This window comes from Pelodiscus sinensis, chromosome 4 (genome assembly GCF_049634645.1).
Source record: "Pelodiscus sinensis isolate JC-2024 chromosome 4, ASM4963464v1, whole genome shotgun sequence".
Taxonomy (NCBI): Eukaryota; Metazoa; Chordata; order Testudines; family Trionychidae; genus Pelodiscus; species Pelodiscus sinensis.
Window position 1 is genome coordinate 88,654,284 of NC_134714.1, and position 23,021 is coordinate 88,677,304.

The following is a 23,021-nucleotide window of genomic DNA, read 5'->3' on the forward strand; positions in this document are numbered from 1 at the left end:
ACACAACCCTGTAACTAGCCCCCCAAGAGTGTAGGAAGAATGTACATGCTGCACTATCTTTTCCATAGCCAACTTGGGTCATGCTCTGTAATGGAATCCATAATTCACCTCAACCCTATTGGGTTGATCTGTTCACACAAGGGTCCATTGAATACCCCTGTCCTTCAAACTGGGTATGCAAGAGGTTGAAGGGATGGGTTCTTTGCACTGTCCCTCACATCCCTACTTGTTCGTGAAGGGCCAGGGACAATCTGGCTGTAAAACTCTTAGCTCAGTTTAGTGGAATTTTATTTCTTTGTATAGGGTTATTTAAAAAAAATAAATTACAATGTCTCTGCGTTCACATAAATAGACAAAATGGGAGAACTCAGATTTCTCTGTCTCTTAGGTCAGACCAAGGTGTATCATGTGAGCAATAGCCAGGCAGTGGGTGATCTTACATTCCATTCCACATGTGCTGAAATACTTAGGTTGACAAATGGAGGGAGGCCGCAGTCCTAACTCTTAATTTCCTTGTTTTGCCTTTTTAACTAAGGCCTTTTATCTTACTTTTAAACATTAGTTGGCTTTTTTTATCTATTTAGTTACACAGGTCAGATGATTCATTTGAATGACTTTCAAACAGAATAAGACACTTACTTCTCTTTGGTTTTCTCACTACTCAAAAGTGTAACTTCAATACACTTCAATTACCTTTTTAAAGCCAACCATTTTTTTCCATGTCAATTTGTTATCTGTTCTGCTCTTCTTACTTTCAAATGGCCTTTTAATTGACCATTTAAACTAGGAAATTATGGCTGATTAGGATCAATCCAAATGCAATGCTCAGATGGACTGGCTATTTCAGTCCCATTGTTTTAGTTACTTCTGCTTTGTCAAATAAAGGTCAACTCTAGCTGCCATTGGCAGGATGCTTCAGTAACCTTTGCCCTTCAATTCTTGACCTCGACTGTCCCTGAGCCATGACTCATGGTGGCAAACCCCCAATGTGTCTAGTTAAGAAACTGCACTGGGGAATATCAGAGTGAGTTTCTTATCATAAATTCAGTTTCCTGATTACTAGGAATTATGCAATTATTCCACAATTGAAGTGTACCTTTCCACTAAGAAGAAAATTATCTCAAAAGACCTTCTAGTAAAAGGACAGTTTATAGCAACCTTTGTCCCTCTCCTTTTCAATCTAAACTCTCTCCAAAATCTCTATGTAGTTTAATGCCAATTATAATCAGGACTAAGAGCAACTGTCTTGGCAAGTGGCAGACAAGAGATCACCATATTATAAAATCTAGCTGAAGTAGAATCTCGCTTAATTTACTGAACACATTCTGCAGGATTTGTACTCAAATATTTTACTTCTGCTTTCCAACATATCTCTCCTTGGCTTTCAGACCAGGTCCTCAGCTGGTATAAACTGGGAAAGATCCACTGACTTAAATCGAATCATTCAGATTTCCATCCATTGTGGATTTGGCTGTATAATACATGTTAATCAGTATAAATCCTAAATGACATGAAAATCCTAAATAACATTGTTGGCTAATTTGAAATCACAATACCCCTTTTAAGCTTATTCAGGACTTTTTCATAAAGACTTGCTCACTTCAGATATGTAGAGTCTTTTTTGTAATATCATAAAAACCAAAAGTGATGTCAGTAAATGAATAACCATTATACAAACCTCCCACTTCTGCACTACATACACATTCTTGACACAATCGCTTTTACTAGCATTCACTAATCATTTACAGCTCTCTAACCCATTTGCAAATGCTGTCTTGTCCCTGCAATTGATTATGACATAACATAAATGATAAGGAACAATGTGTAATACTAATAATATGCAAGAAGTATGGATCTAAGTTAATTTTATGACTTCCTTTATACCATTTTGAGGTAAGGCAGCCTGATCTCATGCATTAAACATAGGACTGAAACCCAGGAATTCCTGAATTCTAATCTCAGCTTTTTTGGACAAGCCACCCTATTTCACTGCATCTTAATTTCTCCTACTAAGGGAGGCTCTGGAATCTCTATCATTGGAGGTTTTTAAGAACAGGTTGGACAAACTCCTGTCAAAGAGGGTCTAAGTCAGTGTTTCTTAAACTGTGTTCCACAACACACCGGTGTGCCGCAGAGAACAACAGAATTCAAAATGGCCGCCCCAAATGGGCAGGCAACTTTTTTTTTCTCAGTAACTTTCCCCCAACCTTTTTTTTTCCCCCCTCAACAAAAAATCCTTGGTGTTCCTCATAAAAAACATTATTATTTGGTGTTCCTCAGGCTTAAAAAGTTTAAGAAATACTGGTTTAAGTACACTTGGTTCTGCACCTGCACAGGGGACTAGACTAAATGGCCTTTAAGATCCCTTTCAACCATGCATGTCTATGATTCTTCATTTGAAAAAGAGAAAATAATATTCCCCTCTCTGAGGGTGTTGTGAGCAGAGAGGCCGACAGACTTGCCAAGGCCCTTGGGCAAAGTGAGGGGATACAGCCACTGGAGGAAGGGGCAGAGCTAGGGCAGTTAGCCCTCAGCACTGCCTGGAGTGTATTGTGCTGGTCTCCTCACCCCAGCCATCCTTCAGAGCTGGTTGAAACATGCCGCCCAGGAGAGGGTTCCAGGCTGGGGCAGAGAGTGGGGTTGTATAAGGGTATGTCTACACTACCCTTCTAATTCGAATTAGGAGGGTAATGTAGGCATACCGCACTTGCAAATGAAGCCCGGGATTTGAATTTCCCGGGCTTCATTTGCATGAAGCCAGCCGGCGCCATTTTTAAATGCCGGCAGTTCGAACCCCGTGCCGCGCGGCTACACGCGGCACGGAGTAGCTAGTTCGGATTAGGCTTCCTAATCTGAACTAGCTGTACTCCTCATTCCATGAGGGAATGAGGGCTTTGGAGGATGTTTGGTGCAGGGAGCTGGGGTGTGGGAGGGTATATGTGTTCTGAGGGAGTCTAGATGCAGGAGGGGCCTCAGGGTTGGGGCGGGGGAGGGAGTGGTTCAGGATGCAGACTCTGGGAAGTGCTCACCCCATCTGGCTCCCAGGGGCAGCCATGGGACTCTCCACACTGCTTTCATCCAGAGTCACCACTCTTGCAGCTCCAACTGAGCAATGGGAGCTGCAGAGCTGGTGCTCAGAGCAAGGTCAGAGTGTGGAGTTCCCTGGCCATCCCAACTTCCAGAAGCTGCATAGAGCCAGGGCAGGCCATGAGTCTGCCTTAGCCCACTGTACCACCAACCAGACTTTTAGTGGCCCGGTCAGTGGTGCTGACCAGAGCCATCAGGGTCCCACTTTGACTGGGTGTTCCAGTCATAAACTGGATGCCTGGTAACTCTCACTGCAGCATCCCCAAGTCCAGCACCAATGGAATACTCTGGCCTCCTGATTATGGGCATATTATACAGTTAGAACTTCTGAACCAGGTTCAACCCCTTTTTATTTCAGGATGGCATACTGACAATACATTATGCTTGTACATGTTGTTTTCTTTCTCTGAGGCATGTGACAAATCAGGGAATCATAGATTCATAGTTCTGAAGGCCAGAAGGGCATTTAGTCTGACCTTTTGCATAACACAGGACTTAGAATTTCACCCAATATTTCCTATATCAAGTCAATGCCATGTGGTTGAAACCGAGTGTAGAAGGATATGAGCCTAATAAATGAAATGAGACATATTTCATTTCTCAAAAAATTACAACCATATTAACAAAAACAACAAAGTGTAATATTACAACAAATCAGAAGTGTCTCATACATGTCTTCACATTTTGGAGGGAACACTTGTCTTTTAGCTGGGTGATAACTGAATCATATTCCCCTAGAAATACCCCCATTATGATTTTAAGAGGTGGTTTTAGTTGACACCTCTTTCCCCACAGAAAAGGGGTTTTTAAGTGCCTCATCACACAGTGAATCACAACTAAATCCCCTCGGTCCTTCCCTTCTCTTTCCTGATATCTTCAAATCACCACTTGGCAGTCCCTACATTAGTCTTCTGATAAAAGAGTAAAGTTATTTTTAAATCTCCAGCATCAAGAAGTTAAAGATAGTGGACAAGCTTGGCTCATGTATAAATCCATTGGTGTCAGTGGAGTTACCTCAGGGATACATTCGGCCTATGAATTACAACACAGGGCCTGATACTGAAGTCCTTCCACACTGCTGTGTCATAAGCACACCCTGCCTCTTGTGTGGGAGGTTACATGGGGCATGGACACCACCTAGTCAGCTATTGAATCTTCAGCAGTCTCTTTCATGGTCTGTGAACACGAACCCTTGCTCCAAACTAGTACAGCCTAGTAGTTAGAGTCAATTTGAGGTAGTCCTCTAACTCAAAGCAGCCTGCTCTAGTAGCCAAAGTCAATATGGGATGGCCCTTTAAACTCAGGACAGCACAGCTTGGTAGCCAAAGTCAATAAGTTGGGAGGGTTGGGGCCAGTCACCCAGGTAGGGGGACACAGGACTTCACCAGGTACTGACCCAGGGCCCTGTGAGCAGCAGAGTGGTCTGCCATTCCCTCAGCGGGGAATCTGGCCAAAACATGCCAAGTTTACCTGGGTGGGAGAGGCTGCTCCTACACCCTGCCTGGGTCACTTCCTACCAGTGCTGGTGGGACAGCATCTCATGACGTGGCTGGGTCTTCTGGTTCCCTGGAAGCTGCTTCTTCCAGGGGTTGCTCTGGGGCTGTGTGGCTGTGGTCACCTGGGGCTCTGTCTCCTGCTGTCTGGGTTGCTGGCTGGTGAAGCTCTGGAGCTCCAGTTGAGGGTCCTTCTCCTTCAGTGGCCAGCCCAGACTGAACTGCTCTGCTGCCTTTTATGCTGCCCCAGCATTTGAAGCATGCTCAGTCTGGGTGAAGGGATGGAACTTCCTCCACCCACAGGGTTTTAATCCCACTGGCTTCAGTGCGGATATGCACACCCCATCACACACACGTAAAACTATCAATGAAATCTTCAGAAATGACCTCATAGCAGTTACCATGGCATCAAACTGAATAAAGCAGAGTACATTGGCACTGTATCCCAAAATTGTGGCTACATTTGGATCAGCATGAAGTAACAGCTCTAACTTTGTGACTCCTGTCCCTCTCTACTAACTTGTCTAACATGTTCCCCTATTTTTTAATGTTAGTGTTTCTGAGCAAGTCACCAAAAGGAATCAAAATGCATAAGATGTAAATAGTATAACAGCTTCTTTTAGAGTCCTATCCAATGCTCCCTCTGTTTTTCCATCCATGTGCACCAAGGCGTGTGTAGATGTGCACCACCAGGACAAACACATCTGTGTGGGCATTGTGAGTGCTCTGCAAATCAGCTGGGCAGCATTTGAATCACTCCTGGGTGGCTGCCCAAGCATTCATCTTACAGGGAACACTGATCCTATCCCATCTCCTGTTGAAGTAAATGGGAGTTTTCCTATTGGAAAGAGGGACAGGCCTTAAAAGCAACATTGTTTAGCCATGACACTGTGACAAAATGAGAGTCCATAGAATGTGCTACAGAATAATGCCTTTGACTTAGCAGACAGCAATGTGCAGTTCCTTCCCTCTCAACAGTTAGAATATTGCTGCATGTTTTTCCACAAAGATGTTGGGTAAATAGTGTCTGGGGTCATTAATCCCTAGTTCAGGCTAGAAGAGCACGTGTAACCCAAAGCTCACTGACAAGGAAATTTACCAACAAAATCCAGTTGTCAAATACCTAAAGCAAACAACCTGGGAACAGAACACAAAAGGGAGGAGACTATTTCCTTGAAAAAGCAGAGTTCAAGTTTTAGTCTATTCTAGCATGCCGAGGTTTTTTTTATGTTTTTTTTTTTTTTAATTTACCAGAATTTCTGCATCTGAATATATCAGTGATAAGCACAACTCGCAACATGTGGATGACAAACATTACAAAATTTGGAGAGCGGCCCAACCTGGGCCAGTGACAACTTTTTTATATTACGCTATCTGAATTTATTATCCAAATCCCCCTCCCCTACCTCCCAGGACTACAAACAGGAGCTTCATGCTATTGGAAGGGAAAACTCCATTGGTACTATTCCATGAGGGGCCTGAGATAACTAACTTAAAGCATGACTTTTACAGCATAAAAATGCTATTTCAGGTCACATTTAGAGATGTTTTATTTTTTCTCTCCTCCCTCACTCCAAGTCACCAAAGCAGTAGAAGGATAAAAATAAAATGAGTGCTGGGAATCTTCCCTAATATTGTTTTAAAGCTTGTGTTCATAACCATGTAGGGTCACAAGATCTTGGACTTCAGCAGCATAACATTTTATTACCCTTTGACATGTGGATATGTCTACACTGCAAGCGTTACAGCAGCAGCAGCTCTACTGTTGTAGTGTAGACAATTGCTACAGTGATGGCAGCAGCCAAGTTGACAGTCTGTGCCAACAGCGGGGGTAGGTCAACCTAACTACATCTCAGAGGACATGAAATTTTTCACAGCCCTGAGCAATGTAGCTAAGTTCACCTGTGTCTTAGATATACACCAGGCCTACATGTCTACAGAAGAATATCTTTTGGGATGAAAAACGCAGCATTTAGAAGAAAACATTTTGTGCTGGATTGTTGTTTTTTTAATGGAGTTTATTTGAAGCTGCTCAAGAAGTTGGGAGACAGGTGAGTGAACAGAGAAAAAGTGAAGACAATGATGATATCCAGATTTGCACTGGTGTGCAGTCAGAGTCTAGCTGTACGAGCTTACTGAAAATAGTGATTATCACAAGATCAGACTCTTAACTGGTGTAAATACTCATAATTCAGCAGAACTATAATAATTTAACCAACTGAGGATCTGGCCCACTGAGTTATCCTGTTTTATCTGTTTATTGGATAGTTTAAAACAAACAATACTGCAAAGAGTTTCAATACATATAATTCATGAAAATTATGGTGGCCACTGGTATAATAATTTGGTCATATTACCCATATATGTATTAAAGTATAAATATCTCAAACACATAATATAAAATAATGTATTCATAACATGTGATTTAATTACAATAACGTCAAATGCCAGAGCTTAAAATTACTAGATTCCTATGCTTCTAAGTAGGCAAATATAATGTTGAATCAATGTTCTGGAAAGAACTATAAAATCAGATGTATTGGTTACATTAAAACTTACCAACTTTTGTATACATAGAAATTGACCCTCAAGAGAAAAAGAAAAGAATTGGATGGAATGAGATGGGTTTAAATTTTCTGAAAAATATGTCTTTGCTGAAAATTACTCCTTTAATTTTTACCACTTTGATATGTATAATAAAAGAAAATTTCCCCCTTGACCTTTTGAGGAAATAAATGGCAAAAACAAAAAATGGCATTACTAGTGATCCTGCAAGGAAATAGTTGGATTTTGAGATACAATTCCCAGGCAATATTCCCTTTATATTTTTCTACCTATTTTCAGAATAAATTTTGTTACATACACCAAGGCATGTGTGAATGTGCACCCAGTAGAAACACATGCTGCCTGATATAGGCACTATGGTGCTCTGTTAATCGGCTGAGTGGCATTTGAGCCTCTCCTGGGAAGAAGCTTACAGGGAACACTGCTCCCAGGGCATTATAAATCCACAAGGAATAAAGGATTCAGCTTTAACAAAACAGGGAATAATTATCATCCTTATAAAAAATGGCAGACAGTATTTGATCACAGAAATATCAAGTCAATCATAAGGGAAGTAATTCCCTTAGGAATGTGTTCACTGCCTGTGATGATTAAGAATTCATTATGTAACAGAATTGCAAAAGATGCTTGAAATATGTTCTATAATTATATTGATTTTTAAAAAGCTATAGCAACAAATTGCAATGCCATCTCCTTCTCTAATTAATTGGTCTACTTTTAGTATACTCATTTTATAACAGAGGGACTAAAGATGTATAATATTTGAGGAGGCTGATCATATTTTGCCTAGGGACTCATGCTATTTGATTTATTTTTATATTGCTGTTTTGTGATTTCCATTCAGCAGTAATCTCACACTGTGTTATCTTTGAAGAGTTTATATGAGGACAGTTGTTTCTCCTATTAGGGTTCCATCATCTGGAACATGAAGCAAGCAAAATCCCTGGAATCTAATTCTGAGCTTTTCCACCAGCCAGAAGGAATTTATGACACCTTTGTGCCTCCTGGATTCAGGAGGCAGCTGGGGATTAGAGTAGTCCCCAGAACAAGGTAAAATCATTGTAGGCGATTCTAACTCTTTCTGGGCTGCTATGGTTCTTTATAAAGACATCCAGCATCCAAAATAGCAGTACAGTACTGTGTACTACAGCTTCACTTCTATCCTTCCCTCATTTTCATCATGACTTTCTGTGACCTTGGTAACATCTACCTTATCCTGTTCCCCCTGAAAATAATGACAGACTTCCTTCTGTGGAAGATCAGATGCATTGGACTACCTGTTTGGCAGAAATGAATCCTTGACTTAGCTTATTGGAAAGGAGCAAAAGGAGATATAGCTTTTTTTTTAAAAAAGTTCCTGTAACCTTTTTTTTAATTTCCATTAGTGAATTATAAATCCCAGATTACTAGATATAATTCTCCTTTTGAGCTTTTCTAAAGTTGTTCCACCACTGAGCATGATACAGGCTTTTAATAATTTCTTGCATGACCTTCTCATAAACAAACTAGGGAAATACAACATAAATCAGGAGTCTCAAACTCACAGCCAATGGGCTAGCTACAGGTTGGAGTATATTCACAATCCAGCCCAGCAGATCTGGTGGCCTGGTAAGGCATAGCCGAACCTGTCCTTATTTAACTAGCTGAACACTCACTTTATAGTAATTTAATGTAGACAACATTTCACTAGTTTGCTTATGAGAATATCATGTAGGACTATGTCCAAAGTCTTACTAAAACCAAGATAGAGTAAGTCTACAACTTCCCTCCATCCACTAGACCAGTACTCTGTCAAAGAAGGAAATTATATTGTATTGGCATGATTTTTCTTGCCAAATCCATGCTGGATATTCTTTATAATCCTATTAGCTCACAGGTGCTTTTATATTGATTGCTTAATATTTTGTTCCAGTATATTTCCAGGTATCAAAGATAAGCTGACTGATCTATAATTCTCTGCATCCTTTTAGTTTCCTTTTTATATGATAGGTACTATGTTTGTCCTTCTGCAGTAATCTGAGACTTCACCCAACCTCCAGGGTTCTCCTAGGTAATTGCTAACAGTTCTAAGGTTGCTTCAGCTAGCTCTTTAAATACCCTTTGATACAATTAATCGAGGCCAGTTGACTTGAATATATCTAACTTGCCTTTAACCTGTTCTTTCCCTATTTTGGCCTGCATTTCCCCCCCTTGTTAAAATTAATTGTGTGGAGTATGTGGTTACCATTAATTTTTGTATTGAAGTCTGAAGCAAAATGCACATTAAAACCCTTAGGTTTCTTGATATCCATACTAAGAAAAAGACCTACACTTCCTTCTGTCTTTCTCTTACTCATAATGTATTTCAAGAACTTTTTTTTTTGCCTTTTATGTCTTGCTAGAGTAACTCATTTGGTGCCTTAGCCTTCCTATTTTTTTCTTATGTGCTTGTGTGATTCTTTTATACTTCCCCTTAGCACTTTGTCCACATTTCTACATTTTGTAGGATTACTTTTTGATCTTCAGATCATTAAACAACTCATGATGGCGTCAGATTGGCCAGTATTATCATTGGCATTTCCAAACAGCTTAAGGGAGTCAAATGCCCCACCTCCCATTGGAACAGAATTTCAATGGGTGTTGGATAGTTACGTTCTAATATTAGTAATAGTAATAATAATAGCAATTAATACATTTCATACAGGCCTTTTAACAGCTGTTGAATGGTTTTTAGTCAGGTGTAACAGTGACTTGAAATGTGACTTTGGGCAAATCTTTTACTTCCCTGTGCCTCATGGAATCATAGAACACTAGAACTGGAAGGGACCTTGAGAGCTCAAGTCCAGTCCCCTGCCCTCATGGCAGGACCAAGTAACATCTAGATCCACCCTGATAGATGTCTGTCTAACCTGCTTTTAAATAATCTCCAGTGATGGAGATTTCACAACCTCCCTAGGCAATTTATTCTAGTGTTTCACCACCCTGACAGTTAGGAAGTTTTTCCTATGTCCAACCTATACCTCCCTTGCTGCAATTTAAGCCCATTGCGTCTTATCCTATCCTCAGAGGCCATGAACAATTTCTCCCACTCTTCCCTGTGACACCCTTTTAGATACTTGAAAACTGCTATCATGTGCCCCCTTAGTCTTCTCTTTTCCAAACTAAACAAGCCCAGTTCCTTCAACCTTCCCTCATAGCTCACGTTTTCTAGACCTTTAATCGTTTTTGTTGCTCTACTCTGGACCTTCTCCAATTTTTCCACATTTTTCTTGAAATGGGTATGCCCGAGCAGGACACAATACTCCAATTGAGGCCTTATCAGCACAGAGAAGAGTGGAAGAATGACATCTCATGTCTTGCTCACAACACTCTTGTTAATGTAGCCCAGAATGATGTGTGGTTTTTTTGCAACAGTGTCACACTGTTGACTCATATTTAGCTTGTGGTCCACTATGACCCCTAGATTCCTTTCTGCAGTACTGCTTCCTAGACAATCTGTATGCTTGAAATGGATTGTTCCTTCCTAAGTGGAGCACTTTGCATTTGTCCTTATTAAACTTCATCCTATTTACCTCACCCCATTTCTCCAGTTTGTCCAGATCATTTTGAACTATGATCCTATCCTCCAAAGCAGTTGCTACCCTTTCCAGTTTGGTATCATCTGCAAACTTAATAAGTATACTCTCTAGTGCATCATCTAAATCATTGATGAAGATATTGAATAGAACCAGTCCCAAAACAGACCCCAGCAGAATGCCACTTGTTATGCCCTTCCAGCATCGTCTGACCCATTAATAACTACTCTCTGAGTACGGTTATAATATAATAAAATTTAATATCCCTGTGGTAGGAAAAACACCTCAGCAGATACTGTGGCATTTAATTTCAGAAAGGGGAACTATACAAATATGAGGAAATTAGTTAAACAGAAATTAAAAGGTATGGTGACAAAAGTAAAATCTCTGCAAGCTGCATGGAAACTTTTTAAAGACATCATAATAGAGGCCCAACTTAAATGTATACCCCAAATTAAAAATCATAGTAAGAGAATCAAAAAAGTGCCACCATGGCTGAACAACCAGGTAGAAGAATCAGTGACAGATAAAAAGATATCTTTTAAAAAGTGGAAGTCAAATCCTAGTGAGGAAAATAGAAAGGACAGTAAACTTTGTCAAATTAAGTGTAAAAATATAATAAGAAAAGCCAAAAAGGAGTTTGAAGAACAGCTAGCCAAAACCTCAAAGAGTAATAGTAAAATGTTTTTTAAATACATCAGAAGCAGAAAGCCAGCTAAACAATCAGTGGGGCCCTTGGATGATAGAGATACTAAAGGAGCACTCAAAGATGATAAAATCATAGCGGAGAAGCTAAATGAATTCTTTGCTTCAGTCTTCATGGCTGAGGATATTGGGGAGATTCCCAAACCTGAGCCATTCTTTTTAGGTGACAAATCTGAGGAACTATCCCAGACTGAGGTGTCATTAGAGGAAGTTTTGGAACAAATTGATAAACTTAGCAAATTGATAAACTCAAGCCACTGTGACCAGATGACATTCACCCAAGCGTTCTGAAAGAGCTGAAATGGGAAATCAAGGAACTATTAACTGTGGTTTGTAACTTATCCTTTAAATCGGCTTTCGTACCTAATGATTGGAAGATAGCTAACATGACACCAATATTTAAAAAGGACTCTAGAAGTGATCCTAGCAATTATAGACCGGTAAGTCTAATGTCAGTACCAGACAAATTAGTTGAAATTATATAAAGAATAAAATTGCCAGACACATGGATGAAAATAATTTGTTGGGGGAAAGTCAACATGGTTTCCGTAAAGGGAAATTGTGCCTTATTGATCTGTAAGAGTTCTTTCAGGGAGTCAACAAACGTGTGGACAAGGGGGATCCAATGGATATAGTATACTTAGATTTCCAGAAAGCATTTGATAAGGTCCCTCATCAATGGCTCTTAAAGTCATGGGATAATAGGAAAAGTCCTTTTGTGGACTGATGACTGGTTAAAAGACAGGAAACAAAGGGTAGGAATAAATGGTAAGTTTTCCAAGTGGTGACAGGTAACTAGTATCCCTCAAGGGTATGTCCTGGGACCCATCCTATTCAACTTATTTATAAATTATCTAGAGAAAGGGGTAAACAGTGAGGTGGCAAAATTTGCAGATAATACCAACCTGCTCAAGATAGTTAAGACCAAAGCAGACTGTGAAGAGCATCAAAAAGTTCTCACCAAAATAAGTAATTGGGCAACAAAATGGCAAATGAAATGTAATGTTGATAAGTGTAAAGTAATGCACATTGGAAAAAATAATCTCAACTATATATACAATATGATGGGGAATGACTTGGCCACAAGGACTCAAGAGAAAGATTTTGGAGTTATTGTGGATAGTTCTCTGAAAATATCCACTCAGTGTGCAGCAGCAGTCAAAAAAGCAAATAGAATGTTAGGAGTCATATAAAAGGGATAGAGAATAAGAGATAAAACCATGGTACGCCCACATATTGAATACTGCGTACAGTTGTGGTCGCCTCATCTCAAAAAAGATATTTTGGCATTGGAAAAAGTTACGAAAAGGGCAACAAAAATGATTAGGGATTTGGAATGGGTCCCATATGAAGAGAGATTAAAAAGACTCAGACTTTTCAGCTTAGAAAAGAGGAAATTAAGGGGGAATATGATAAAGGTCTATAAAATCATGACTGGTATGGAAAAAGTGAATAAAGAAAAGTTATGTATTTATTCCCACAATGAAAGAGCTAGGGGTCACCAAATGAAATTAATAGGCAGCAGGTTTAAAACAAACTAAAGGAAGTTTTTCTTCACTCAGTGCACAGTCAACCTGTGGAACTCCTTAACAGAGGACATGGTGAAGGCTAGAACTTTAACAGGGTTCAAAAAAGAGCTAGATAGAGTCATGGAGGTTAGGACCATCAATGGCTATTAGCCAAGATGAGTAAGAATGGTGTTCCTAGCCTCTGTTTCTCTGGAGATGGGTGACTGGGGAGGGATCACATGTGGATTACCTGTTGTGATCCCTCCCTCTGGGGCATCTGGCATTGGCCACTGTTTTCAGACAGGATACTGGGCTAGATGGACCTTTGGTCTGACCCAGTATGGCAGTTCTTATGTTCTTATGGTTATATAGCCAGTTATGCAGCCACCTTACAGTACCCCATCTGAGTTGTATTTGCCTAGTTTATTGATAAGAAGGTAATGTGAGACTATATCAAATGCCTTACTAAAGTCCATGTATACCACATCCACCACTTCTCCCTTATCCACAAGACTTGTTATCTTATCAAAGAAAGCTATCAGATTGGTTTGACATGATTTGTTCTTTACAAATCCATGCTGGCTGTTACCTATTACCTTATTTTCTTCCAGAAGTTTGTAGATGAATTCCTTAATTACCTGCTCCATCATCTTTCCTTGCACATAAGTTTTCTTCTATTTAAATGGTGATATGAATACTTACCAAATTCATAGGTGAGTTCTGAGCATTGATTCATTAATGTTTGAAAAGCATTTTGAGCTTCTCAGATGAAAAATACCATAGTATTAGTATTAGTCCATTCTAGTTTATTGAAATGCATACCAAATAGCTGAAAACCCCTCTCCAATTCACTTTAGTGTGTACCCAATTTATGTGATAAGTGCTCTCTAGTGTTTGAAGTATGCACACGTAACTGGAGTGAGTAACATGCACAACTGCTCTGGGGCCAGGGTTACTGAGCAGTGACCTGCCGTTGTGGCAGCAGTGCAATAGTGTTGCAGAATTTGTAGAGAAGAAAATGAGGCTTTCATACTTCTTTTTACTATTTATTTTATCCAAAGTGCTGTAACATAGTAAAGTGCTTTACAGGCCAATATTTTCAAAAGAGACTAGTGATTTGGGATGTCTTGAGTTTTTGAGTGCCCAAACAGAGATACCTTGCAAGAGTGATTGATTTTCAGACACCACTGAGTATCCATGCAGTCAAAATCCAGCTTCTTTTGATGTTTCAAGTTAAGCACCTAGAAATTGAGGCACATATCACTGGTCACTTTTGAAAATCTGGGATAAATATAAGGACACAAAATTCATGCTCTGCCAACCATGCAGTCTAAGGCCCAGGTGATTCAAACACATATGCAATTTTACTTCTGCAACTATTCACTGTAGTAAAACTAAAACATGTGAATTAGTGTTTGCAGCTTGGAAGAATAAGGGTATGATCCTGCAAAACTATATTCGTGTGAATAATTTTATGCACATGAATAGTTTAATTGAACTAAATAAGACTTCTGAGTAAAGTTATTCAGATAAGTAAGGGTTTCTAATGGCGCTGGAAATGTACAGTCAGAGAGATGAAGGTAGGAAAGTAACAAAAGATATACATAATGCATTATTTGACTTAGCATACACTGTGTAGTTTCATAGGGAATTGTCTATCTTTTATATGTATTTGTATATTTAAATATATCTTATGCTTGCGAAAAGATGTTTTATTAGTTAGGATTATAAAGTCCTATGGGTACCAGTCTTTCATTGTAGGCAATCCTTATAAAATTAGTAAGAAGTGCAATCAACATAAACAAAAGAAAATTAACAGACACCACAAAGTTTAGCAAAAAGCCCCAAACCTCAAATAAACAGCAAAACACAGATAAAATAAAAATTCAGCATCACCCCTACCGAGTGATAAGTTTTTTCCATATACAAAGAGCAGTCATATTCTTTCAGGTTAACTAAACAAGAAAACACAAACTAAAGACACTAAAACACTTCAGAAAATGGAAATTGGTTTCTAAAGATGCCTAGACATTAAATAGGCAGAACATAGAAGGCACAATAATAACAGCAACCCAATTGCTTGTGCCACAGTTAGCAGTGAATCTCAGGCTGAAATAAGTGATTTTTTTAGGAAGGACTCAAGGATGGAGAATGAGATGGCATTTGGTATAGAGAAAGAAGGAAGATGTTTTAAGAACGGGTATAGAGATTTGAATGGCAGGGCATAGAATTCCTCCAGGGATGATCAAGGCCCAGAGATGGGGAATAATACAGTTTTACTACATATATTTTAAAATTTTCTTTTGCTAACCTTATAACCAGAATAAAAAACTCTGTTTTAGCTCAGTAACATAACATCATATTTTAAATCTATGGGGAAAATGGCAAAACTCCCTTTTGACTTCAATGTAGCCAAGATTTCATCCTCAGATTTACCCAACAGGCAAGAAGTGTGCTGGAGAAAAACTGAGATGTAAGGTTTAAAGCTCCATCTAATGGCCAAACTTAGAACGACATACAGATACTAAAGTCCAACGCACCGTGATTTGTATATTGCTTAATTATGGACCATAAATAGATCAGAAACTGGCTTCCTGTCCGGCACAATCGCTCTCCATTAAATGTTGCATTTTCTGGCCATTTCCCGTGCAAAGAATGGGGACTAAAGCCCCCTGTTCAACAGTCACCAGCTGCAATGCTGCTGGCGATCCCCCAGTGACTCATCCTGGTTCTACTTGATTGGGAGAGAGTGCGAAATGAATTTCTTGCACGCTTGACGTTATCAATTGTTAACGTTGTTGTTATGCACCAGATCGTCTATGGGCGCCACATTCTTATGGGGGGAAAGCAGGTGAGGAGTTCACCTCTTCGTTGGTGTTTCTCCTCCAGGGGAAAAAGCTTATAGAATTGTTCCCTTGGTCCCGTTTGCTTTGGTTTCCTTTTGCTTTGTGCGTGGGCTCCAGAACTGGGCTAGTGATGGGAATATTAGCGGTTACATTCTTATCATTTCCCTCCTCTGCAACACCTACCTGCTGGTCAAACCTAACGGGGGTAGGAAGATTGGAGGTGCTGATAAACTCTAGGTGATCCCGGCTGGGAGGCTGATGAACTGTAGAGTTGACCCTTGCTTTGCAGATTTTTTTATTACTCAATTCCGGATGTTTTGCATACTCTGCCTTCTGCGCCTGGGCTTGACTAGTCTCTGGAACAAAAGGTGAATCGTTGTAAAGGTGGGTACTAACCGAGGTAACATTAGGTCACATCCTCCTCGGTCACGGCTGACAGGTCATTTTTCTGCTCTTCTGCAGTATCTTGAGCCGCTTGGTACTGAATAGGAAGAGCTGGGGAAGCGGTACTTTTATTTGTAGATAATCCAAGCACGATGCACAGAATCTCCTTTTCTTTCGCCCGTGTGCGATGCAAGTTTTTAAACGTGAGCTTTAATAAGGAAGTTTAAAAATGAGCACGGGGAGGTGTTTTAAAGTGTCCGAAACTAAAGGGAGCTTTCTTCAGATGTAATGTTGTGCTATGTTGTGCTTAGTAGCAACATATTTAAACTGGAAACAATCGGGACATTAGCTTTCTTTTTGAAAGGGAAATGGAAAAGGGGCATCATGTCCCTTCCAAACAGCGGATTGGTTCTAACCGAGAATTTGAGCTTCCAGGCGTAAATCAGGGCACTGTGATCTTTAATCACATCTGTTCTTTCTTTCTTTCTTTCTTTCTTTCTTTCTTTCTTTCTTTCTTTCTTTCTTTCTTTCTTTCTTATCGTGTATAAATGACTTCTGCCTTTGATCACAAACGCTATCGCTAGGGTGGCCGTCATTTATGTATGATTGAATGATATTTGATTTATTCAGTGATCTGTCCCCCTATCCCAACTCTAAAACGTTTTGAAGGTGTCCCGCAAAGGCTGAAAACCGTCTTTCTTGGTTTTCCGCTTCAGCTTCAGTACTGAAATTGTCACTGCGGATCCCACGTTGCATAGGTTTGCACCGGTACAGAAGCCTCAGACTATGTTTACACGTGAACGCACATTTCTGCCCTGCTAGGCATAGGAAAGGCTGGAGTCCAACGAAGAGAAGGATGCCTGGGTAAAGCTTTTAAGGAAGAGAGCGGGGGGAGGAGAAAACAACACCCTAGGGTGTCCCCTGTGAAATGATGTCATCCAATCAATACTTCGGGGGGCGGGGGAGTTGTGACTGATCTAACTCCTTCTATGAAATAGTCTCTATATTGGAATTGGAATTAGCGTATCGATTGGGCTGATAACAGAGACCTATAAAAAGGCAGGGGGATTGGCTTGGCATTTACTACATCCCTGAAGCATTTCGCTCAAAAAGCACCCAGCCACTGCCTATTTGAGTGGCACTTGCGCCTCCGTGTGCGCGTGGCGGTGTGTGTGTGTTTGCCTGGAGTCATCTTGCCATTTAAATAACCTGGGAAACATGTGGAGGAGCCTGTGCAAATCTCACACGTCTCTGGCTCTGCTGGGACTCTGCTTTGCGGTGGTCGTGAGATCTCTGCCTTTCTCGGATGCAGGGCCACATGTGAACTATGGCTGGGGGGAGCCTATTCGATTAAGGCACCTATACACCGCCAGCAGACACGGGCTGTTCAATTACTTCCTGAGGATCAGCAGTGATGGCAAAGTGGATGGCACCAGCATTCAGAGTCCTCACAGTAAGTACAGCGGACAGCTGCGCGCTTGCTGATGGACAGGCTCTGGGCTAAAGGCATGGAGCTCCGCTCCGTGACTTCACTTAGCGAGGTTAGGAGGATGCACTGCGAATAGGCGAGCGTGCGCTTCAGTGCCTGACAGCTAGGGCTCTCGTGGGAAGGGAGCAGGAAGCGTTTCCCCTCGGATTACCTGGGAAACGGAGCCCGGAGCGACGGTGGGGGGAACGCGGGTGCTTACGGCTTGCAAAAGGCGAGGCGCCCCCTCCCCGCTTGAGTTAACGCTGTCCCTCCGGCTTGAGTTAACGCTGCCCCCCCGTCCCCCCGCTTGAGTTAACGCTGCCCCCGTCCCCCGCTTGAGTTAACGCTGCCCCCCCCCGTCCCCCCGCTTGAGTTAACGCTCCCCCCCCCGTCCCCCCGCTTGAGTTAACGCTGTGTTTGATTTTACTGCATAGGTCTGCTGGAAATCAGGGCTGTGGCAGTTCGCACGGTGGCGATCAAGGGCGTCCACAGTTCCCGGTACCTCTGCATGGAAGAAGACGGGAAGCTGCATGGACTTGTAAGTTATAGGCGACTGAACTGGGTCCCGTCCCCTCCCTCCCTCTCCGGGCACTGACTCAGCATGGGAAAGCCAATATGCAAATGGGGGGAAGGTTTGCATGCCCTCGCGGGGCTGGTGATGCTTTTATCAGAAGGCTTGAGCCGACCGCATCTTTGTTCTCCCATCAGACAGCATATTCAGGGTCTGACTTCCGCGCCCGAGAAAGGACATCAAAATGTATAATGAGGCAGGGTATGGATGTGTCTCTCGGCAAAGTACATACATAGATACATACTGCACGTTTATTCTAAGCTCTCCCTGAGAGAAAATAATGTGCAGGATGAAATGGTTCGGTTCTTTGATTAAAATGTCGACAGAACTATGAGATGTTTCCTTTTTCTCCTTAGTCACTAATTACTTTTTGTCACTAGTTGTGTCTAATGAAACTGTAACGTTTATTAGTGGAAATGTAAGCGTTTAGTGTCAAATGAAAAAATCCACTTTCCAAAATTTCGAATGCAACTAAAAATAAGGAGGACATCTAACATTTTCATTCTTTATTGCATCTTTCCCTTAACAATTTTCTATCTGGCTAGGTCTACACTGTGCTTCTTGCACAATAAGCCTTTTGTGCAAGAGTTTTTGCCCAAAAAATTCTTGCGCAAGAGCACGTCCACACCTCAAAGCACATCGCAAAAGCAATCTGCTTTTGCGCAAGAGAGCGTCCACACTACATGGACGCTCTTGCGTAAGAAAGCTCTGATGGCCATTCACAGAATGGCCATCAGAGCACCTGTACTTTTTCCCATAGGGGTTTCTTGCACAAGAACCCCCTCTGGAATGTCCATACTTGCCTTTTTGTGCAAGAACTCTCATGCAAAAGGGAGCTATGCCCCATAAAAGGAGGTTTACCTATGGCCCTCTGTTCTGTCATTTTACTCTTGATTTCCTTGCACAAAAGTGCATTTGAGGTGTGGACACTCCATGGTTTTTTTGCGCAAAAGCCTTGCAGTGTAGACGTAGTCTCTATGTTTGGTTAAAACAGAAAATAGGACCAAATAATGTTTACTATACACAGCTTATTTGATATGTGGAACTGGCAATTAAATGATACGGGTATATTTGTAATTATTTTCTTGCTATTCAGTGTAGGTATTCCGCAGAAGATTGTTCTTTCGAAGAAGGGATACGCCCAGATGGCTACCATACATATAGATCAAAGAAATATGGGGTTGCTATCTCTTTAAGTCATGCCAAACAGAAACAAGAATTCAAAGGAAAGGACTCTCTCCCACTCTCTCACTTCTTACTGGTGATCAACAAATCACCTGTAGGCTCATGGGAACCTAAGGACTATAGCAATTCTCTGACATGGTGTTAACACGTGCTTTTTTTGCCTAGCTATTCCAGCATATCTGATAGTTATATCAGAAATACAGTCCTGCTCTCATGAGACACCTGCAATACCTACTCAAAGGCATGATCAAAAGTTTCAGTGGGGTAGCTGTGTTAGTTTGTCACTGGAAAAACTTCAAAAACCACAAATAGTCTTGCAGCACCATAGAGACTAACAAAAAATGTAGATGGTATCATGAGCTTTCATGGGCACAACCCACTTCTTCAGATGTGCCCATGAAAGCTCATGATACCATCTACATTTTTTGTTAGTCTCTAAGGTGCTGCTAGACTATTTGTTGTTCTTTACATTTTTCAAAGGCATGAGTTAAGGAGAAAGGTCTAATTCATTGCCATGTAACTCCATTGAAGCTTCCTGAGTTGCATAGGTGGAAGGTGTGTTTTCCCCAGAGTGCCAGATAAGGCTCTATTTTACCTTTCTTAGCGAAACTCCTGCTGATTTCAACAGGAGAGGTGGGCCCAATAGCAAAATGTCCATTTGCTGGAGAGCAGGATCAGGCCCAGTTGAATTTTCATTTGAATATCTAGGACAGAATTTGCCTTTCAAGTCTGAATCTTCTTGCTTTTATTGTCTAAAGTCAGACCCTCAATAAATTGAAAAAGTGAGGGAGGTAATCTGGTTTTAGGCTTAGACACCCATGAAAGGAAAGTGCCAGTTTGAAGTTTTTATTGTATGTCCAATCTGAAATATTCATAGATTGATAACTATAGATTGGATATTGCTTCCACTGAAGTCAGTGGGAGATTTCTCATTGATTTCCCTGGAAGTAGGCTCTTAATAGTTGTACTGTGCATTATTTTAATAATCTTGGATGAAGAGGGAGAGAACCTCCCTTAATTTGTGACTGTTGAACTATAGCAATAATTCATTATGTGAATTAATATTCTGAATAGATACGTGTTTAACAGTTATTAGCATACAGCCATGCAGACACCTTTATATGTACTGAGTCGAATCTTGTATGTCTTCTTACTCTATGAGAAGTCCCATTGACTTCAGCATTAATCCATACAAGTGAGGTGAGCAAAATTTGGCCCACAGAGAAAATGTGTCTCTAGAGTTGCATGCACTATCCTTTCCCTGCTTCCACTCTGTTCCATATGCCTTGTGTGTATGTGTATATTAAGGGATAGAGGAGGAAGTCAAGTACTACTGGCCTATGCTAACAGCTAATTATGATACCCCTACAGTGGCTAAAATGTGCTGTCTGCTTCTCACACACTCGCTTTGGAGTGACACAGGGAAACAAGTGATGCACAATATTTGCTGACTCCTGCACCTTGACCCACTACCCTAGTAGTTTGTTCAGGGCTCAATGGGAAATTTGTTCTCTTCACCTTCCTCATTTTTATTAGTATCTTACTCTGAAGATAATTCCATTGAAGGGAATGGAGAAATGTACTACTCAGTAAGGATTGGGAGGTAGTGTGGTGGGAAGGTACAATGACTGGGAGGTAAATAAGTAGGATCTAACACATTACTCCATCAGCAATTTCATTAACTTCAGTGAGACTTTCTGTGTGAATAATCTGGCCACCTGTAGAAGTAAAGTGTTTCACAATCTGGCCCTAGAATACATTCATTCAAAACAAATAATGTCCAAATTAATAAATATTGCAAATCTCAATCAGTGAGGAATAGCAATTTTTTTTGTTTTGCTTTTTCCCTTTAACATAAAAAGTACTTTTAAAAGGTGACGCTAGCATACACTCCATTGTTGATGGTATTTGACAAAGCTAGATTTTTTTTTTACAACTGAAAAAGAAAGTCAAATGTGCTTGAGGTTATATTTTGACAGTCAGAGAGTTCATTTGAGAACACTCTTTTTTTTTAATCAAAGACCTAGACATAGCCAGCAATTTTCCTCATTGGCCCAGAGTTCATTCACCTTAAATGACTGAACCAGAAATAGCACCAGAATAATTACTTAAAAGATCTGGAAAAGTCTGGGATGATAACATAGAATCTCAATGTACTATATCTATGTTATAAACAATGTCTAAGATGAATTCTACGAATTGCTAGGGAGGTTATAAAATATATTATCCTATATAGAATCTTTATTGCTGTCTCAGTAGAACTGTTTGATAAGTTTAATGCCTGATGACAAAGAGACACTGTTCTAATACATTTTTAGACAAGTTAATAAAATGATTAGGAGAAAACACTTGGTTTGCCCTTTTTATTGTTTTTTATTTATTAATTTTCTTTAGTTTAATACAGCCTATTATAAAATAAATTTCTTTCTGCAGTTCTGATCCTTGCAGACCTTACATAGGAAAATCTCCTTTGGGATTCATATTGAGTTTTATATGCAATAGACTGCTGGATTGATGGGTTCCTTAGCTATCTTGTGGTTATAATTAAAACATCAGCATTCATCCACACTTATTAAATGGAGGTCCCTACCAGAGGTTACCACAGTTTTCCCTAAAGTCAGAATGGAGCAGTCTAGAGCAGCTGTGTGGTAATACATGGAATAAAGACCATTGAGGATAATGGAATTACTCCCAGTGACTTCAAAGGGGTGTGAAATCTGGCCTTTTGTGACTCCTACTGCCTTTTTAAATGACTGTTTGAATTGTTAGATTGTTAGAATTCTATGAATATTATGGAGAGCATTAATCACTCTCTCATCAAGGAGAGTAATAGGATCAAGCACATAAAAGATTTATATCATATCTGATAAGTATCATATAAGATTTGATCTGAGGAAGTGGGTCTGGCCCACAAAAGCTCATCATCTAATAAACCATCTTGTTAGTCTTTAAAGTGCTACATAGTCCTGTATTTTGTTTCATATACATACCAGTAATTGTCTTCACTCCTTACTGTTCAGCTCAGGTATTCTACAGAAGATTGCTCCTTTGAAGAGGAGATACGCCCAGATGGCTACAATGTATATAAATCAAAGAAATATGGAATCTCTGTGTCCTTAAGTAGTGCCAAACAAAGACAACAATTCAAAGGAAAAGACTTTCTTCCATTGTCTCACTTCTTGCCTATGATCAATACAGTACCTGTGGAGTCAATGGATTTTGGAGAATATGGTGATTATAGTCATACTTTTGAATCAGATCTATTCTCTTCACCTCTCGAAACTGACAGCATGGATCCCTTTGGAATCACCTCTAAAATATCTCCAGTGAAGAGCCCCAGCTTTCAGAAATAACTAATGCTCCTGTCTTTAAATATGATTTTGAAGAAATATTGCCAGGACCAAGATATTATTTGGCTTTTACAGTAGTAATATGTAGAATATGTAAATATTTAAGGTACGGTGCTAGTATTATTCTTGCAATATACTAAACTTGTAAGATATTAACACCTTTCTAAGGCTACACTCTAAAAAGCACCTATTTATGTTTTCATATCACATTTAGAAAAAATAATCTAAACAACAACTGCTTAACTGGTTCACCTCTGATAAAAATACACAACGTGCAGAAATTCCTTCTGTTTGGTGATGGCTGG

General features: G+C 40.3%; 1 protein-coding gene and 1 long non-coding RNA gene across 2 annotated transcripts in view; one reads left to right on the forward strand and one right to left on the reverse strand.

Annotated features, from left to right (window-relative positions):
- The window catches only part of LOC142829170 (uncharacterized), a 94,099-nt gene extending 89,233 nt beyond the window's left edge, over nucleotides 1–4,866 (reverse strand). The window contains exon 1 of the long non-coding RNA XR_012903555.1: nucleotides 4,558–4,866. This is a non-coding gene — a long non-coding RNA (uncharacterized LOC142829170). The remainder of the gene's footprint in view (nucleotides 1–4,557) is intronic.
- Nucleotides 4,867–17,171: 12,305 nt separating this feature from the next.
- On the forward strand, nucleotides 17,172–22,719 carry FGF19 (fibroblast growth factor 19). Its single transcript, XM_006111467.4, has 3 exons — nucleotides 17,172–17,595; nucleotides 18,045–18,148; nucleotides 22,387–22,719. The coding sequence occupies exons 1-3, from the start codon at nucleotides 17,361–17,363 to the stop codon at nucleotides 22,717–22,719; spliced, it is 672 nt and encodes a 223-aa protein (XP_006111529.1). The 5' UTR covers nucleotides 17,172–17,360.
- The last annotated feature ends 302 nt before the right edge of the window (nucleotides 22,720–23,021 follow it).

What these genes read in the sequence shown, in the direction of transcription:
- FGF19 (XM_006111467.4), top strand. Translation starts at nt 17,361, where the DNA reads ATGTGGAGGAGCCTGTGCAAATCTCACACGTCTCTGGCTCTGCTGGGA. An exon ending in CAGCATTCAGAGTCCTCACA is followed by an intron (nt 17,596 to 18,044) that starts GTAAGTACAGCG and finishes TTTACTGCATAG; the next exon opens with GTCTGCTGGAAATCAGGGCT. An exon ending in ACGGGAAGCTGCATGGACTT is followed by an intron (nt 18,149 to 22,386) that starts GTAAGTTATAGG and finishes CTTACTGTTCAG; the next exon opens with CTCAGGTATTCTACAGAAGA.